At 48.8% G+C, this 17,601-nt stretch overlaps 1 protein-coding gene across 1 annotated transcript in view; it reads right to left on the bottom strand.

Annotated features, from left to right (window-relative positions):
• Nucleotides 1-17,601, bottom strand: part of Adamts16 (ADAM metallopeptidase with thrombospondin type 1 motif 16) — a 99,896-nt gene that overhangs the window by 31,422 nt on the left and 50,873 nt on the right. The window contains exons 11-18 of the mRNA XM_070042150.1: nt 17,492-17,587; nt 14,633-14,781; nt 13,386-13,558; nt 11,044-11,174; nt 9,371-9,494; nt 8,629-8,873; nt 6,888-7,026; nt 1,144-1,270 (exon numbers count right to left, since the gene is read on the bottom strand). Coding sequence (XP_069898251.1) covers nt 1,144-1,270; nt 6,888-7,026; nt 8,629-8,873; nt 9,371-9,494; nt 11,044-11,174; nt 13,386-13,558; nt 14,633-14,781; nt 17,492-17,587 — 1,184 coding nt within the window. The remainder of the gene's footprint in view (nt 1-1,143; nt 1,271-6,887; nt 7,027-8,628; nt 8,874-9,370; nt 9,495-11,043; nt 11,175-13,385; nt 13,559-14,632; nt 14,782-17,491; nt 17,588-17,601) is intronic.

Raw genomic sequence — 17,601 nt, 5'->3', positions numbered from 1 at the left:
CACCTCTCCTGGGGCATCTGCCTGCAGGCTGAGGCGGCACTGCTGATTCAACACGGTGGTGGGTCCCGGCCGGCCTGGGGCAGCCACGCTGACAGGCCCGGGCCTTCCAGGAGAGACCCGCTTACACGGACGGAGACAATGTCCCACACCTCCAATGCTGAGACGTGGCCTCTGTGTCCCCACCGAGAGCTCTAAAGAGAAGGGGGGCCGTGCTGGGTATTTCCCTGTCTTGGATGGTCTCAAGGAAGGATTCAGCTTTGTGCTCCTGATGTATGCTTCTGAGAGTTCTTTAAAATCGAGGCGTGTTACATGATCATGGAGTAAGTGTCTAAGCGCCCGGGCCGTCTGAAAGGTCTTGCTGAAATTAGAATTTCAACCAAAAGTTGTGTTATCTGCGGTGACTTTTCCCCACTGTCTGTGGCCTGGGCTCATTCATGGCTGGTCCCTGTGCGCAGACAAAGCCAGCGGTGCTGAGAGCTGAAGGCCGGGCACAGCTGTGGCAAGGGGCAGAACAGGGGCGGGCAGGTGCACACTGCCTGCGGGGTCTCCTGACCCACACCTGAGCTTCCACACAGACGTATGCAGAGGGGTGGATGGGGCTGACAGAGCCCTAGTGCGCTCTCTCTCTCTCTCTCTCTCTCTCTCTCTCTCTCTCTCTCTCTCTCTCTCTCTCTCTCTCTCTCTCTCTCTCTCTCTCTCTCTCTCTCTGTCACACATTCATGTGTGCAGGGACCAGAATAAACCCCAGTCCCTTCCAACCCTGGCAGACCCTGGAAACGGCTCATCTGGTCTGCCATCTGCCTCATGCACCGAGAATGAAAGCAGCAGATAATAATGGCAACATGTTCTCTCTTGGCTGCTGAAACAGCGCGTGTCACTACTGCCGCAGTGTGCACCAGCCCGAGACTGAGGAGAGGTGGGATAAAGTGAACCGGATGCCATTGCGGGAGTGTCCACTCGGGGACGGAAGACTTCCCAGGCTGATTCTTACCCAAACATGGGTGTCAGCTCCGCTTCCCCGGGCAGCGCATGAGCTACCCGTGCTAGCCGGCGAGTCTCACTCCGAGGCCGGGAGCCGCCGTGACTCCCTGCACACATCGGCCAAGGGTGCCCAGACAGGACAGACGGCAAGGTGGCTCCTACCTGGGAGGACAAGCGGACACCTTGCAGGACACCAGCCCTGTGACAGGACGCGTCTCGGGGTTGCAGAAGGACGTGTTCACCGGCACCCTCAGGTCTCGGAAGCAGCCTTCCTTCGTGGTCATCTGCCCTGTGGAGAAGTGGAGGCATACAGTAAAGACTCGGAACCATGCCCTGGGGTCACGCAGACAGAGAGCTCTCAAGGTCTCTTCCCCAAAGCTGAGCTGCACTTGGGTGTGGATATCCAACATGTCCACTGTTACGATTCTGCTTTTCTGAACTGTCATGATGTTTAATGCATGTTTTGTCAATTTCATGACCACCCAGGTTTTCGTGTCTTTAAGTTCAATGTGGTTTCCAATCATAACTCAGAAGGTGTGGAAAATGAGATCAATGGAACTGAAGGCTGGTTTGCTTTTCACCATCCCTTAATGCATTCAATAGTTCAGTTCATTCAACTGATCCCCAAGGAAGTATTCCTGGAGATCTGTGGAATGGCAGCTGCCAGAGTTCAGGCAGGGAGAGTGAGGAGTTAGTGTTCATGAGTACGGAGGAGATGTCAGGCAGAAGTTGTGGGAGGAGGACAGGGCTGGCTGTCCAGCCCCAGGAATGTGCACAATGCCCTCCGACTGTACACTCCACATCGGTAAACACAGCCGATGGCTTGTTTTCAAAGTTTTGCTATGCTATAAAAATGGACTACAACCACACATACATTTTGAAGGATGATCGTCAGGAGTCTGTTTAATAGAGAAGAAAAAAAGAAGGAATCAGAACCACACGACTGCTGGTTTAAGATGACTACGACGACATGCATGAAGGTAGAGAAGTGGTTTTTATGGGGGCCAGGCCACTGGTGTGAGTCATCGCTTCCCCCCTCACCCTTGCAGCCTGACCCTGGCAAGGCCCAGCCTGCTGTCTGCCACGCACCACCCACTGGACAGACCACCGTCACTCCCAGGTCCTCAGAGCTGGGTCAGGAGAGTACTGACCAAAGAGAGAGTTCTGGAGAAGCAAGGGTGCACGGCAATTCCTGACACTATTCCCTGGAAAGTTGAGCCCTTGTTAAAGAAAACTAAGTCTCTAGAACACACTGTGGAAACAAGTCTAACATGTTGTCATTACTGCGTGTAAAGAACTGAGCCCCTTGAGTGGGGAATAATGCACTCTAGAGACTCAAACTTCGGAGGGGACAGAGATCAGCGATTCAAAGTCGAGGAGCCCTGGGTTTGAGTCCCAAACCACCCATTTATTGGCACTGTTGAAGTGGACTTGTGGCACCTATATTCTTGTAACTTTTTGGAGTTATTCAGCTCTCTGATGACTAAATAAAACAGTATATAAACTCACTGTCAGAACTGAATTCAATGACTGGGCTCTCAGCTGGTGCCCAGGGTAGAGAATTGCTCGTCAGTGCGGAAATCCCTGCACATTTGGTGATGAGAATTGAAGCAGTTGACATCAGGCTAGCTCAGGCTTAAGCTCACTTGTCCTGGAAAAGTGGCAGTAGTGTCATCTTTCCTTCCCAACTGGGAAAACGTGTTACATGGTGGTTCTTATTATAACATGTATGTGTCATCTGTTGGATCACATTTCTGGAGGGTGGAGAACATATGCTACTCATTTCTATAATTTCAGTAGCTTGCAAGGATTAATTTGTTCTCTCATTCATAAGTACTTGGTGAAACAGCGGTCAATATATTCTTACATTAGTAAATTCCCACATTCACACAAGTTAATAAGAATGAATATCCAGCTAAAACTCATCAAAGTAGAGATATATTCCACCAGTTCACCCATATATCTCTACTGAGGCATAGTGTGAATTGAATAGATATTTTATAGACTCACTTTTCTTCTTGCTTTATAGATATAAGAGACTATTAAATCAGAAAAAGAAACGAATGTCCACTTAAAGGCATTCTTCAAAGAATCATGCCAACTGTTGAGATTAAATAATTGCAATGATCCAAATTAAATGAAGAATGCCTTGAGTAATTTTATAATTTCCTAGAGATAGTTAGAGGTCTTCCTGATACAGACTGAAGGAAAATTGACCTTTTCTCCACTTGTATTTCAAGTTTAAAGTTTAGCTGCTTTTATTTTCTAACTCCACTCCTATATTGCTTTAGGAAGTATGATATTATAAATAATGACTTCTGTTTGGTTTCCTGTTTTGAAATTAAAAACATGTGAAATTCAAATCTGTTCAAATCTCAACAAAGAATATTTAAATTGCTAGAGCATAAAATGGTTTCCACCATTGAAAGAAATAAATTTTGCACATTTTAGCACCCAAAAGAAAGCTACAGCTCAATAATTCTTTAGAATGTTAATGTGGAAAATACTAAGTATATCCAGAGAGAGTAGTATCACGTAGCTCATTATAAAATACATCACCAGAGGGTAGTTCATACAAAGAAAGCAAGAATGACTGAAAATTAGGAAAATCTGTTAGCGTATTTCACAACTTTAAGAATGAAAGAACAAGCATGAATTTCACCATGAACGTAATAAAAGTCGCTAGGATAAATTCTGCCTCTATTCTTATAAAAAAGTTAATGAGACATAGAATAGATGGGAATTTCCTTATGTCAACATGCTTTAAATTTATATCTAAGTACCTTTGTATCGATGTATTTATCTATCTAAATAGATATTTGTTCATTTATTTAGGCCTAGAATCTACTATTATTGGAAAACTACAAATAATTTCCTTAAGTTCAATAAGAACATTGCTTTATAGAATTAGATAAAATAAGTGACATGAAAATTACATAAGAGGAAAATAGATATGATTGACAAGATATGATTACACATCTAGGAAATGGAAGGATAAAAATCTAGGGGCTGGGAAGGTGGCTCAGTGGTAGAGTGCTTGCTTTGTATGTATGATGCTCTGGGTTCGATTCCTCAGCACCACCTAAGTAGAAAAAGCCAGAAGTGGTGCTGTGGCTCAAGCACTAGAGCACTAGCCCTGAGCTGAAGAGCTGAGGGACAGCGCCCAAGCCCAGAGTTCAGGCCCTACGACCAGCAAAATAAATAACTAACTAAATAAACAAATAAAAATACAAAATAATAAAAAAATCTATTACGGTGAACCAACCAGCTAGCTGACGATTTGGAAGAGCGGGGAGCAAAAAGCTAGAGTCAGAGAGAGCTATGCAAATTATACTTTCTTTTTTGAAAGATAATTGTCTTCTTTTCTTGGGTCACTGCTCACAGCATTTCAAAGACTTATTTACTCAACATTTTGAGTTTGATTTCTACCTCGATAGTGAGTACTAGCCTTAGCCTTGCCATCCGAGCTCCAGAACTGACATGATGCGACGTCATCCCTGACTTCCAACTAAACCTGAATTGTGCCTCAGTTTACCTGGTCCTTGGGTTTGTGAATAGCAGATTATGGACTTCACGATCTCTAGCCCATGTGAGCTAATCTTTCATAATAAACACCATGTAGCCATATAAATTTGTAAGATGTACACGATGACTCATACGTACATGTATTTGTATCTCCTTCTGGGTCAGCTCTGACTAATATGCCTATAAACAAAGTGATATAAAATTACTAAATTTAAAGGTTCCCTTTTCTGAATGCTTGCAAAGTTAGTTCTTTCAGAAGACTGAATGCCTATGCGGACAGCCCCGTCTGGCGGAGTTTGGTTTTCTGGTCTGGTTTTGCAGCAGGCAGGGGACGGCCCTGCGGTCGGTCAGGAGAGGGCTGCGTGATGGAGCGACTGGCCTGCTCTCTGCGGGACTCAGCTTTGCTTCCTCTGACTAAGGCTGCATCCATGCAGTCATTGCTCACCAAGACTTACAGTCATTTCACCTTGTCAGGAAGAAAAATGACACCGTGCAGGGGAAGGCCAGCATCACACTGGCCTGCTTTCTAAAGTGAGCTACATCAGTAGATAAGAGAGGAGAAAGACATAAAATTCAAAGGCTTAAGTGAAAAAATGCAAAGAAAACCAAACTTCCACTGTGGACAGAGCACTCCTGGCCATGGGCGGCAGGGAGTTTAAGAGCACTGTGCTTGGGAGCAGTATCTGGTTACAGAAACCAGCTCTGGGCACTCACTTGCATGCATTTAAACATCTTTATATTTTGCCAAACTATCTGGAAGGGGAGTGTTCATTCTTCAGGATGATGTGTTTTTGTTGTTATTGTTTTTAAATCAAAGAATCTCCAAACTTTCATGAATTCCAACTAACAGAATGAATTCCAGCTGGAACCAACAGCTTTGCCCTTCTTCCATAAAGAAAAAGAAGGAAGTCGGACCAATGCCGTTAGCAAAACTACACCGATGAGGGTGGATACTGCATCATAACCAGTGTGCAGTCCTCCCCCATCACCTCCAGAGTGAGGGCTGGACCCCTGGTGAGGGGAGAGTGGACTGAGCCCACGAACTTTCCAGAACCTCAGAATCAGATGAGGAAGACAAAGGAACCCGGAGCGCGGGCCTTCTGAACAATTCCCAGGTATTTGAGGGCAACTGTGAGGGCGTGGAGGGTTCACTCTGAACACTGTGGAAGCCTTTGACATCCCAGGATGCCGACGGCGGTGACGGAACTGACAGCGGACATGTGTGCACGCTGGTGGCGTTTCACATCTGATCAGACACACACACTCCGCGTAACAGAAACTCAGCTCACTCCCCAACCACCACGGAAGCACACACTCATCAAAAGTAGCAGGGATATTGTATTAATCAGCTTCTTACTGTTATGAAGAAACACCCAAGGCAGGTCACTTGACAGAGAAAAGAGGTTTATCTTTTTTTAAAAAAAATCACACTGGAGGCCTAAACAAAGTAGTACGGCCTCTGGCAAAGGCCACTCGTCTGCTTCCTCATGGCAGGAGCACATGCACATCTGTCTGTCCGGTTTGCTCCCAACTACCAAGATTCAGCCCTGAGGGCTCTACCCTGTAGCTCCAACCTAATCTCATATCTTCCTAAATGACCCTTCTGCAGTGCAATGAACACCAGTGACCAAGAGTGAGTGGAGCACAGTCCCGCTGGATCTGAGATAAGCACATTTAAACTGTAGCAGAAGTACATCTCTCCTTTATGTAGGCACTTGTGGCCATTTGCCCGGTTCCAAGCTATCCCATCTGAAGCCTTGAGTGTTTAAGTCCACACAGCGCAGTGCTGGAGAGCTAGCTGTGACCGTGACAGGAGTGTGGGAGGGGCGGGAGAAGTCAGGGGCCAAGACAGGCACTTGACCTGAACACCCTGACAAGGGGCCATTCGCTGGGGCTGGAGAGGCTCCTCCTTCTCCACTGTTATTTGGGAGGGGAGGGCTAGGATTGGTGAAGCCTGTAAGTCTTGTCCTCCATCAGGGGACTGGATGAGGAGGGAAGACACTCGTGTGGCAGGTCTGTTCAAGGGTGAGTGAGGGCAGGGAGGAGGGGAACCCGCACCATTTCCCACGGCCCCGGCATCTCACACTTGGGTGAAACTGGAAAGAGTAAAACCACACACTTCACCCACTGGAACAAAATGCTTTAGGAAAGAAGTAGGAGAAGCAGATTGAGTCCATTTTGTGCAGAACTTGTTTCCGGGGGAGAATGATTCTTTTGGGTTAGGTGATCTGCAAGCAGGTGGCATCCCCAGAGAGGCCCTGAGCTGGTCGTGAGGACGCGGGGTGCGGTGAGGACACCGATGCGATGCGCGGTTCTGACCGCAGCCATGGCGCCCTGACTGGCCTGCGCCACAGCCAGGAGCAGCGTGAGGAGCGACTCACCTCCTCCGCAGGAGACGGAGCACTCCGAGCGCACGATGGCCCACGAGTAGCTGGGCTTGGCTGGGGGCTGCTTCTCCACGCCCGCTCGAGGCAGTGCATATTCCCAGGCCACTCCCGGGTTCCTGCCCTGGAACAGAAGCTGTGGAGGCAGAAAGCCAGCGGTGGTGAAATCAATGGCCCCTGGCCAAACACAGGTGTTTGCTTTAAACACCATTACTATCCCCAACCCACAAGTTGGTTGGCATGCTGTCACGAACACACTGTCCATCTGCCAAACTGCGTGTCAGTTTTCTACCTGGGGCGAAGCTCTGAATGAGGCTCAAGCATGTCTAGGAAAGTCTAGATTCTCCAGCCTTGCAAGTCATGTTCAATGAGTGCCCCTATTCAAATCCTCAGAAACCTACGCAGCCTACCAAGCCTCAGCATCAAGTGAATCAGAAAGTGCTAGCTAAAGAGCATCTCCTCACTGTCTCCTGAAGTCCAAGTAAGCAGAGGAGTGTGTAAATTGATGTCACCCAGGCCCAGAATTAGTCAGAGCATCCCCTTCCGTGAGAGGATACAGGGGTACAGGGCCAAGAGGCGTGAATGGTAGCGAAGGCCACTTCACTCACACATGGGGAGCAGGGCTGAGCCGGGGCTCAGTGTGGAATTGTGTTTGGACCTGACACTTCCTAGCTTTAGAACAGTGAAAATCTCTCACCGAATGGGCACAATCTGAGGAGGCTATCTTTGAAACCTTACCATGAAGCGATAGCCACAGATTTCACTCCTTCTGTTGTCCTTGACGTTCAAGACATTCGTTCCTACTTACTACCTTAGCAATACTCCAGCCACCTGCAAACACAGCCCGGGAGCCCGCGGTACCGCTGGGCAGCAGGCACACGGGGCCAGCAGCAGGGACACGGAGAGGTTCCCAGATCTCTCTTCCATCAAGAGCCTCGGCCTGAGGAGCCTGGCTCATTTCCAAACACGGCCGATTATTCAAGCTCTCTATGGCAGGCGATTTCAGAAGTCGAGGGAACAGTTCATGGTAAATTTATGGTGGGTGGGAAGTGAAGTGTTCAGAGTCAGGACCGGAGGGTAAGGTGGATCTGCAGAGGTGCAGACAAGCCCGACTAGTGGGTGTATTGTTGGGATAGCAGTACTCCATGGGAAAAGGTGGGTTGATGTGGCTACAGTTGCCCCCAAAACTTTCCTTGAATTGTGGGATACAGTAGGGAAAGGTAGGGATTCAGCACCCTGACTCCCTGCTGCTGCCACCTGCCCAGGCCTGTGGGGTAACCTGTTTTGCCAACAAGGGGCCTGTACTTCCTGAGCCTGATCATGCACGGCCCAGCTGCTGGGTGATGCAGCTTGGCCAGGGAGGGTCAGGAATGAAACAGAGTGTGTCATGTAGTACGGGCTCCAGCTGAGGGCTGTTACTACAGAACCTGGCAGCCCAGAACACGGGCGCTGGAGACCCTCTCACGAGAGGCCTGCACAGCCCCTGAACTCCTGGAGAGAAACCAGCGGATAAAGACCCCCAGACAGGAACACAGGTGCGTGTGGAAACAGGAGTTCATCACAGGGAGCGGGAGAGATGATAAAAGCAAGTCTACCGCCCCCTTCAGTCCGCTGGGTGGATTACTCTCGCTTTCTGTAGCTTCACTTTCTTGTGCATGCTTACAGTGAGGCTAAGAACCTAGAAGAGACATGGGAAATTCATCAAACCCAGCCCCAGAACCGAGCAACGGGCCTCTACCTCTATGACCAGTGTTTCGTTGGTTGGTCCAGCAGAGGTTAAGGTCTCAGGCTCCTTAAAGGACCGCCTGTAGTCAAAGGCGGTGCCGGAAAACCTGTACCGCCCAGGCCAGTCCACCGTCCAGTGTCCATTCAGGTAATAGGCGTTGAAGGCATTGCGCACAGCAATGTAGGAGGTAGATACATTGGTCTCGTAGATACGGATACTCCGGGCGCCAGGAGGAATGGTGACCACGTGATAATAGTCTGGATAAAGCAGAGAGGAAAACACATTTCACATACGCAGGCTTCTCTACCGCTGGAACGCAGGAACCCAGGGTGGGCACCGGGAGGGCTGTTAGGCCATCAGTAACACTGCAGCAATCAATGCGAGCAGAACTCTTGGAAGTTTTATTCTTCCTAAGAACTATTTTAATTCAAGTAGAGTAGCAACCACTTCTGGCCCAAACCAAAGGTTGGAAAAGCAAAGGTCAGTGTGTGTGTGTGTGTGTGTGTGTGTGTGTGTGTAAGAGAGAGAGAGAGAGAGAGAGAGAGAGAGAGAGAGAGAGAGAGAGAGAGAGAGAGAGAGAGAGAGAGAGAGAGAGAGAGAGAGAGAGAGAAGGGAGGGAGAGAGACAGACAGACAGAGAGAGACGAGGGGCATTCAGAGCTCTGAGCGCTTCCACCCCTTCTGGCCCCTCTCTGGGGGAAGCTCCAATCCCCGCCGTCCCTGCGGAGGCCTGCAGGGGGTGCCGTGACACTCACGGTTGGCGTGGTGGTGCCTGGAGTAGAGCCCGCGGTGCATGGTGCAGTCTGAGTTATTCCCTTTGCACACTCCACACGAGTCCTCAGTAGCATCAGAGCCCAGGACATTGTCACAGCCGACTCTCTGCGGGACCCACGAAGTCATGTGCCGTTGGAAAAGGGAGGAAGAACAGAAGCAACAACATCACTGACGCCGTGCAAGACGTGCCTCCTTCCCACTAAGCTGAGGAGTGCACCGCGTGGGGGTCGTTAACAGATAGTTATTGGATACCCACTATGTGCACAGAGAGACTATGTTGCTACCCTGAGTGTGAATCACAACCCGTCCTCTCCTTCCATGTCCGGTCCTGAGCCTAAAGAGAGCCCGTTAGAGACACAGGCGGGCTTCCACTTAATAACCAGCTTGGTACAAGGACAAGCAAGAGTTCCACTAAAATCAGGGCTCAACGTGGGGCAGGAGTCCTTTGGTAGGTAGGCATCTAGCCGGCACATTTTGCTACTAAGCAAATTCAGGTCCCATAAAACTTCACAGGAGTTCAGATGCCAGTTTTTCAGCTGCTTACATTTCAGAGCTACACTGTAGGTAATTGATTTGTGATTGCTTTTATATGCATGAAAAGTGATGAAATATTTTTTAAAAATGAACTAGAAGACAAAACAAATGTTCTGAAGCAGGAAGAGGCCTCGCAGAGCCTGGTGTCAGGGGTAGCGTGTGTGCGTGCGTGTGTGTGTGAGCGTGTGTGTGAGCGTGTGTGTGAGTGTGTGTGTGAGTGTGTGCGTGTGTGTGAGTGTGTGTGCGTGTGAGTGCGTGTGCGTGAGTGTGTGTGCGCGCGTGTGAGTGTGTGTGTGCGTGTGTGTGTGTGTGAGTGTGTGTGTGTGTGTGTGTGTGTGTGTGTGTGTGTACAGTTCACTAAGGACCTCAGAGGATAATTCTTCTTCATGGAACAATGTTGCCCATCGCTGTGTGACACGTCTGGTAAGCCTTTCATTGTGTTCAGGAAAAGTCTTGTCACCTCTTACTTTGCGAATGGTGGCAAGCCAGTCGCTGGCCCCTGTCTGCTCGTTTCCTGCCTTCCCGGCTCCGAGGGGCTCTGGCTCTCGCAGAAACGGCGGTGAGCGCAGTGAGGTGGTACCCAGGGCCCGTCTGCCTTGCCTCCCCTGACTGCCCACCATCTTCCCTACTGCCCAGAAGCCACTATAACCTGTCGCTCTGTGGCGCCACCGGGACTCTGGCTCCTCAGCCCCATGGCTGAAGGACCTGAGGACTGCACTGGCCTCTCTAAAAGAGGGCAGCATGGCCCTGGAGCATCCCAGCTCTCCCTCGGCTCCTCTAGCAGCCCACGTGCTCGGGTTCCGCCACACGCCCCTCCAGCACCCCTCCTCCACTGCATCCCTTCAGATCTAGATCAAGACACTCTCCCAGGTGTCCGCAATGTCGCAACCCCACATCTAAGGAAGAATCAGCCCTGTCTCCTCTGCTAAGCTCTGGAGTTATCTCCATGGTAACAGAGCAGTGACATAAATACAGGCTCTCTGGCCTGCTCCCCCACGGGGCTGTGATGTGGAGGGAGGGGACTCCTCTTAGAAGTCTGGTCTTTCAGCTCCTACAGCATGCTTGGCACAAAGGAGACTGTCTGGAGATATTTGTTGAATGAATAAGTGATCGTTATTACCTCACACATCCCATCTACACAAACATTACGGCTATCCTCCGAGCAGGGAGTCCCATCTTTCACTTTATTTGACAAAGAAAAGAAGAAATCAAATCCTTCTGCGATACAGTAGAGTTTGCATAAGTCCTGATCTTAAAAAGAAATACACACACAAACACAAATAAGAAAGATACTTAAGCTCGGATAATTTTTTCCTCTGAATTTTAGATAGTTTTTTTTTCTCTATTCTTCCCCCATAAAATAACTCCCACACAAAATTACATCGCAAAGACATTTTTTACAGTTGCCTCTTTGGCTTTTTTCCCCCTTTAAATTTGTTATTGCTTTCAATGCTTTACTACGAGCTTTTTCTCCAAGGTTGTTTACTGCTCTTGTTCTTCACAGAGAAGCTGGCACATAGTAGGCATTCAATAAGTATTTGTTCACTTGACCACAGCATTTACATTTTACAACATAAATAACAACTGTTTTGTAGAAATGCAAAAAGGCAAAGGTCTTACAAAAATGCAACGAGAATTAAAATAATCACAAAATTTCTTAATGCATTAGATAAACTACTTAACATTTGAAAACTGGTAAGATAGTTTGTGGGTGAAAGCTAGGTGTGACACTTTCTATAAGGAGAGTAGATCCTCAGGCATGAGGGTAGGGAATGAACAGGAGGGAACACCCGGATCTCACTCTTCACTAACCCCCTCTAAGGTCCTATGACACCTATAGTCAAAAGAGTTCTCGTAGGAACCCTTTTCCTTCTGTTCTCTAGGGAAAGAAGGAACTGCTTGATGGTAAAATAATACCTGCCTGCCTTGGGACTCTCCGCAGATGCTAGACCCACCCGTGGACACTTCCCCCTCGCTCAAGATACATAATAATCCATAGGATTATTAGGATGATTAGACATCTGGAGTGGCACAGAGGCTTCTTTTCTCCAGTGTTTGGAGCTGAATCGACTAGGCAAACACTCTACAACAAGAGCCACAGACAGCCCTCCCCCTACAGCTTTCGCTTTTCATTTTATTTTTGAGACAGGCTTCTACAACCTAGAACTTCCAATCTTCCTGCCACTGCTGCCCATGTTGCGGAGAGTACAGGAATGTGCCCCATGCCAGCGACATCTCCATTCTTGGCCCAATTTCAAAGGTCATTCTGCCTTTATTTCTGTCTAACGATCGTGTTCCTCTGCGCCTCAAAGGCTTTGTTTTTGCAGAGTAAAGCAAAACCAAATAAGCTGTCATAGGATTGCTTGTGTTTTCCCATGTAGCACTTGCTAACTTTGTAATTTTGCTTCTGTGGGAAACATATACTAAAATGGTGGAAGCAAAGGTACTGAAATATCTCACTCTAGGAAAACTTTTCCTTTATTATGATATTTGAGTTAATAACTTTTTTATCATTATTATTATAGTTATAACCATATACAAGACTATCCTTATTTCTCTCCTACAGATGAATAAAAGTTTTTACTCTCAATATATACAGCCCTTGGAGCATAATTATAGAATAATACTCTCAGCATATAGTATTCTTGGAAATGATTCAATTGTTTGAAAAAAAAGCTAAACATTTTCTTTTATTCTTGGATAACTTGAATTATATAATGGGTATTTATAAAAAAAATCACCATCAACTACTGTAATTTATTTTTTAAGCCAATTAATTCACCATTGATTTTGAATTGTTATCACTTTTTTTGCGGGGAGAGTTGGTCGTGGGGCTTTAACTCGGCCTGGGCATTGTCCCTGTGCTCTTCAGCTCAAGGCCAGTGCTCTACCACTTGAGCCACAGCACCACTTCCAGTTTTCTGGTGGTTTATTGGAGATAAAAGTCTCATGGACTTTACTGCCTGGGCTGGCTTTGAACCGTGATCCTCAGATCTCAGCCTCCTGAGTAGCTAGCATTACAGGGTAGCTACTTTTTGCCAGTCCTGGGGCTTGAACTCAGGGCCTGGGCACTGTCCCTGAGCTTCATTTTTGCTTAAGGTTAGCACTCTACCACTTGACTCACAGTATCACTTTTGGCTTTTTCTGTGTACGTGATACTGAGGAATCGAACTCAGGGCTTCATGCATGCTAGGCCAGCACTCTACCACTGAGCCACCTTCCCAGCCCCTTGTTCTCATCTCTGATGAATTTACCTGTATTCTCTGACCTGTGGATTTCTGACCACACAGGTGGTCCAGTGTTAATGACAGCACAGGACGGTGGATAGAACAAAACAAACAAATCCCTCAAAAAAAGAGTGTCACAGTGACGTCACAGAGCTAGGACATCTACCTGAGCACAGCACTACCCATCCCGCGGCTGGTTAAGAAGTGTCTGTCCCGAGGGTGAGTTGAGACTTACCTTCCACTTGAGTGTAAGGCTTCCATTTGTAGAGCCAGCCGCGGAAGCGCTTGCTGTTATACTCGGCACACTGGGCCGCGCGGAAGTCCACACTGTCCTGGGGACACTGCTGTCTGCTGCAAAGCTTCAGGGTGCGTGAGGATCCCTCACAAAACTTCCCCCCATGCGATGGTCTGCAACACACAGTTTGCGGTTAGAGCCTTGCGCTTCATCCTGGAGATGAGACTTATGAGAAGATGGAGCGATGGTATTGATGTACACAGAGTGGGGAGGGGACACGTTCCTCTGTGGGTGAGGTGTCTGTCTGTCTTGGGTGAGGTGTCTGTCTGTGAATGAGGTGTCTGTGTCTGTCTGTCATCTGTCTATAAGTGAGGTGTCTGTCTATGGGTAAGGTATGTGTGTGTGTGTGTCTGTGGGCGAGGTGTCTGTGTTTCCCTGCTCTCTTGAGAACGCCATCTGCTATGCTGGTGCCATGCCCTCTTTTCCTGCCAGTGTCCTCTGGCCCAGGCAGGGCTGCCTACTCTGTGTCCTTGCGGGAGCAGCTGCTTTCCCAGGTATAGAGATGACCGAGATGGTCCAAGGGCAGAACCCAGACTGAAATTCAGTAACGTTGCTTTCCAGACAGCAACTTCTTTCTGGGTCCAACCTCTGCCTGACAGAGCAGAGCAGAAAGGCTGAGTCAGAGCATCACCGGGCTGACAGCCCCCCACGCCCCGCTCTCCTGTGGGATTCCGCATGAGTGGGCCTCGTGCATTGCGGACAGGAGTGACATGCTAGGACCTAAGTCTGAAGCAGACCGAGGAGCAGATGGAGGCTGTGAAGGCCTCACTTCCCCATGTGAGCTGTGGCTCCGAGTCCTGCCTCTATTTACCTCTCACACAGGCTCACACTTCAACCACCTGCTAGAAAAGGAATACTAAGGGCAGGCTAAAAGAGCAGTTCTTCATGAAAGAACTGCTTTCACTGACTTATTCATTTGTCTTCTAATGTTTGCATTTTTTAGCAAACGAAGTCTTTGCTATTTAAGCAGACGGTTTGTATTTCAAATAAAATTAGCTAAAATCCAGTTCCTAAGCATCACTTTTGGGTGTCACTGCTTTAGTCGTGGCTCAGAAAGTCACAATGAAGAATGATGGCGGAAAAGCCTTCTCTGCTCCGTGTTTCCTGAGGCTTGTGCAGAGCGCAGAGCGGAGGTGCTGGGCGTGGGCGCCGGTGGGGGCCGGCTCATGGACGGAGCTGGGCCGTACCTGGGGTTCGTGCAGAGTCGGTCCCTGTGGGATACTCCTCCTCCACAGGTTCTAGAGCAAGGCGACCACGGAGACCAGTCTGACCAATGGCCGTGAGTGGGCCTAGGGCCCTTGTCACCGTATTTCACACACTGTCCTCCACGGCACCACTAAACATTTCAAAAATAAATACACAAAGGGTCCATGTGAGTCGCAGAGTTAGGAAGGCTCATTTCATGACTATCAAAGCAGCGATTACCGGCGAGTTTTGTGAACTGTGCAAATATTAACATCACGATGCTCAGTGAGTACCGGTCAAAGGCAAACAGCTCTATGCTCCTTAGGCTTCCTAATATAGCAGAACACTTGCAAATCCACAAACGTGGAAGTGGACAGATCGATTGCTTTGGAGACCCGTGTACCTGGAACTTAATTAAGAAGTGTTACATGACGGTTGAGTCTGATCCTTCCGTTCCTGAGTCAGTGAACTCTGACCTCGCGTGGAAGCAGGTGCCTTTTGCGGCTCCTGCTGGGGGGAGACTGGGTGTGGGGCGAGGCCCGGCACAGCCGGGCACAAGGCAGGACTCAGCACCCTGGGATTTCAGCCGACATCTGCCTCTCACTGCAGCACACCTGGGCTCGGGGCCCTGTGCTCAGCCACAGGGCAGGTAAGAGGTCACTCAGCTCTCCAGAATCCCCTCAACGTGCAGGCTGGGGCTTCAATTCACCCCGAGCTCCGCTGGTGTCTCCACCTCCACAACTTGCCAGTCCTGCGTGTTGTCTGACCCTGTGTTCCGTGGAGCCATGGTGTTGACCTCAAGGAATGGGCTGTCTGAGAGAGGAGGGGAGGGAAGATGCCACTCATGCTGTCCCCGAGACCACAGCCCTCAGCCTGGGATTGTGAGAAACACTGGCCACTTCCACGAGAGAGGAAGGCACCTTCTCAGTGACCAATGACACAGAGGTTAGGACCCTACATGACATGGACCTCTCTCTCTCTCTCTCTCTCTCTCTCACTCACACACACACACACACACACACACACACACACACACACACGTGCACACAATTGTCAATGTCTTACTTCATATGTAATGAAGTTGAAATTTTCAGCTAAAGCAACTTTGAAAACCTCATCCAAGCAATTCCTTGACTCTTCTCTATGTCTGCTCCCCTCTCCAAAGCCAAATACCATCACCACCTGCCTTCACCCCAGGTGGCAGAGCAAGTCATCCGAGGAGTGTCTGAACATCCCAAGAATGAAAGACAAGATGGAGAGAGAAAAGAGTGAACTTAGCTGTGGCAGCAGTGCTGGACTCTGGAGGGAGGAGGGGGAGGCCAGGGTGTGCGTGTGCGTGTGTGTGTGTGTGTGTGTGTGTGTGTGTGTGTGTGTGTGTGTGTGTGTGTGTGTGTCATTTTAAAAATTTTGTTCTGCTTTAAAAACCATTGAGTCATCACAGCTTTCCAACACAGGAAGGAACAAATATAAAAGCACAAATCACCAAGGCGAATAGCTTAGAAAATACTCCCAGGAAAATGTGTCTTGGCGGGAAGCTGCAGGTGGGATTTGGATCCGCTCCTGAATCAGGCAGGCAGGTGGGAGACGGTGGCATGGCTTGAAAGCAACGCTGGGAGAAGAGTGGCAGTCCCACTTCGCGTCACACCACTGATGCTGCCGTGCTACTGCTTCTCAGGAGAGCGCGCAGATGCAAAACAGAGAGCGGCTATCCTTCCTCCAAAAACATGCTGAATGGGAAACTTCCTACATGAAAACAGGCAGACTACGGAGCACGGAAATCCCGGAAACCGGACCCGTGCCCCACACTATCCACGTGGGCCCAGCTGTGTCTCACCCATATTCCGTCTACCTTTTCTCTTCTTAATACTGAGTCCCAGACATTTTTTATCTTTAAAACTTCACTATTCCTCCCCAAAATGAACACTTCAAGAACATAAATAGCTGTCTAGAAGCTTAGAGAAAGTTCTAGAATTATCAATGATCTGGTGAATGTCCAAAATCTTGTTTGTTCCTTCCCACTGGCGTGGTAAATCCCGGCTGGAGTGAGAAGCAGGTGCTGTGCTTGGCAGACTGCCTCTCGACTCTGCCTGCCACTGTCTGTGATCTCTCTCGGTGTCTGTCTGTGTCTGTCTGTCTGTCTCTCTCCCTTCCACGTACTGGTCTGTCTGTGAGTCTTATATTCTGGATCCCACTGTCTGTGTTTCCTCTAAACCTTCTCCTGTGTGACTGGGCCTGCTGTGTTCAGGAGGCTGGGAGGAGTGGTCTGCCCGGGTCAAGCTGGGTCTCAGCCTGGCTGTAGTAGTGTCCTGGACGCACACACAGAATGCCTCCCAGTGCACATGTCTTTGGTGTTAGTTGCTTCAGTAGATATGGAACTGTCAGACAGACTTGCTGACTATACCGGTTCAACACTGCCGTCCTCCACTGCTTGCTAATACACTTGCTTTTTTGTACTTTTCTTTTTTTTATCTCCTGTGGCTCTGTCTTCTCTGCACAAGAGCAGCAATAGGTCAGCATGGTCACTCAGGGTCCTCCAATTGAGGCCCAGAGGTGGAAAGTCCCTAATGCTGGTCCATCGTTGGTTAAAATGAATGGTTTACTCTTTCCCTTGTCAACTCTGTTCAGTCATCACATCTAAGAATCCTAATAGCTACCCATTACATCTTCACAAAGTGAAGAGGTGTCCTGTTCACAGGCTCAATATCAAATGAACGCAGCCCTTTAGCATGGCTGGAGGAATGGACAGGTACAGGTACGTGATAACTGCTCATGTGAAATGAGGACAGCTGATGGGTTAGGAGACATCTGCATGCCGCACTGCCTCCCACAGACAGCCAAGTCGCAGGGCCTCGGTGCCTTACCATGTCCTGCCCGCATACTGTGCCCTCCGCCGCTGGCATGAATTTGGTCTCACATTTCCTTCCGATGCGGTGGCACCACAGGGCTTTACAGATGTCCTGGAGGGGGAAAG

The sequence above is a fragment of the Dipodomys merriami genome, unplaced genomic scaffold (assembly GCF_024711535.1).
Source record: "Dipodomys merriami isolate MVZ:Mamm:240054 unplaced genomic scaffold, mDipMer1.0.p SCAF_32, whole genome shotgun sequence".
NCBI lineage: Eukaryota > Metazoa > Chordata > Mammalia > Rodentia > Heteromyidae > Dipodomys > Dipodomys merriami.
Note: the sequence above shows the minus strand (reverse complement) of the source record. Positions and strands in the feature narration are given on the sequence as shown.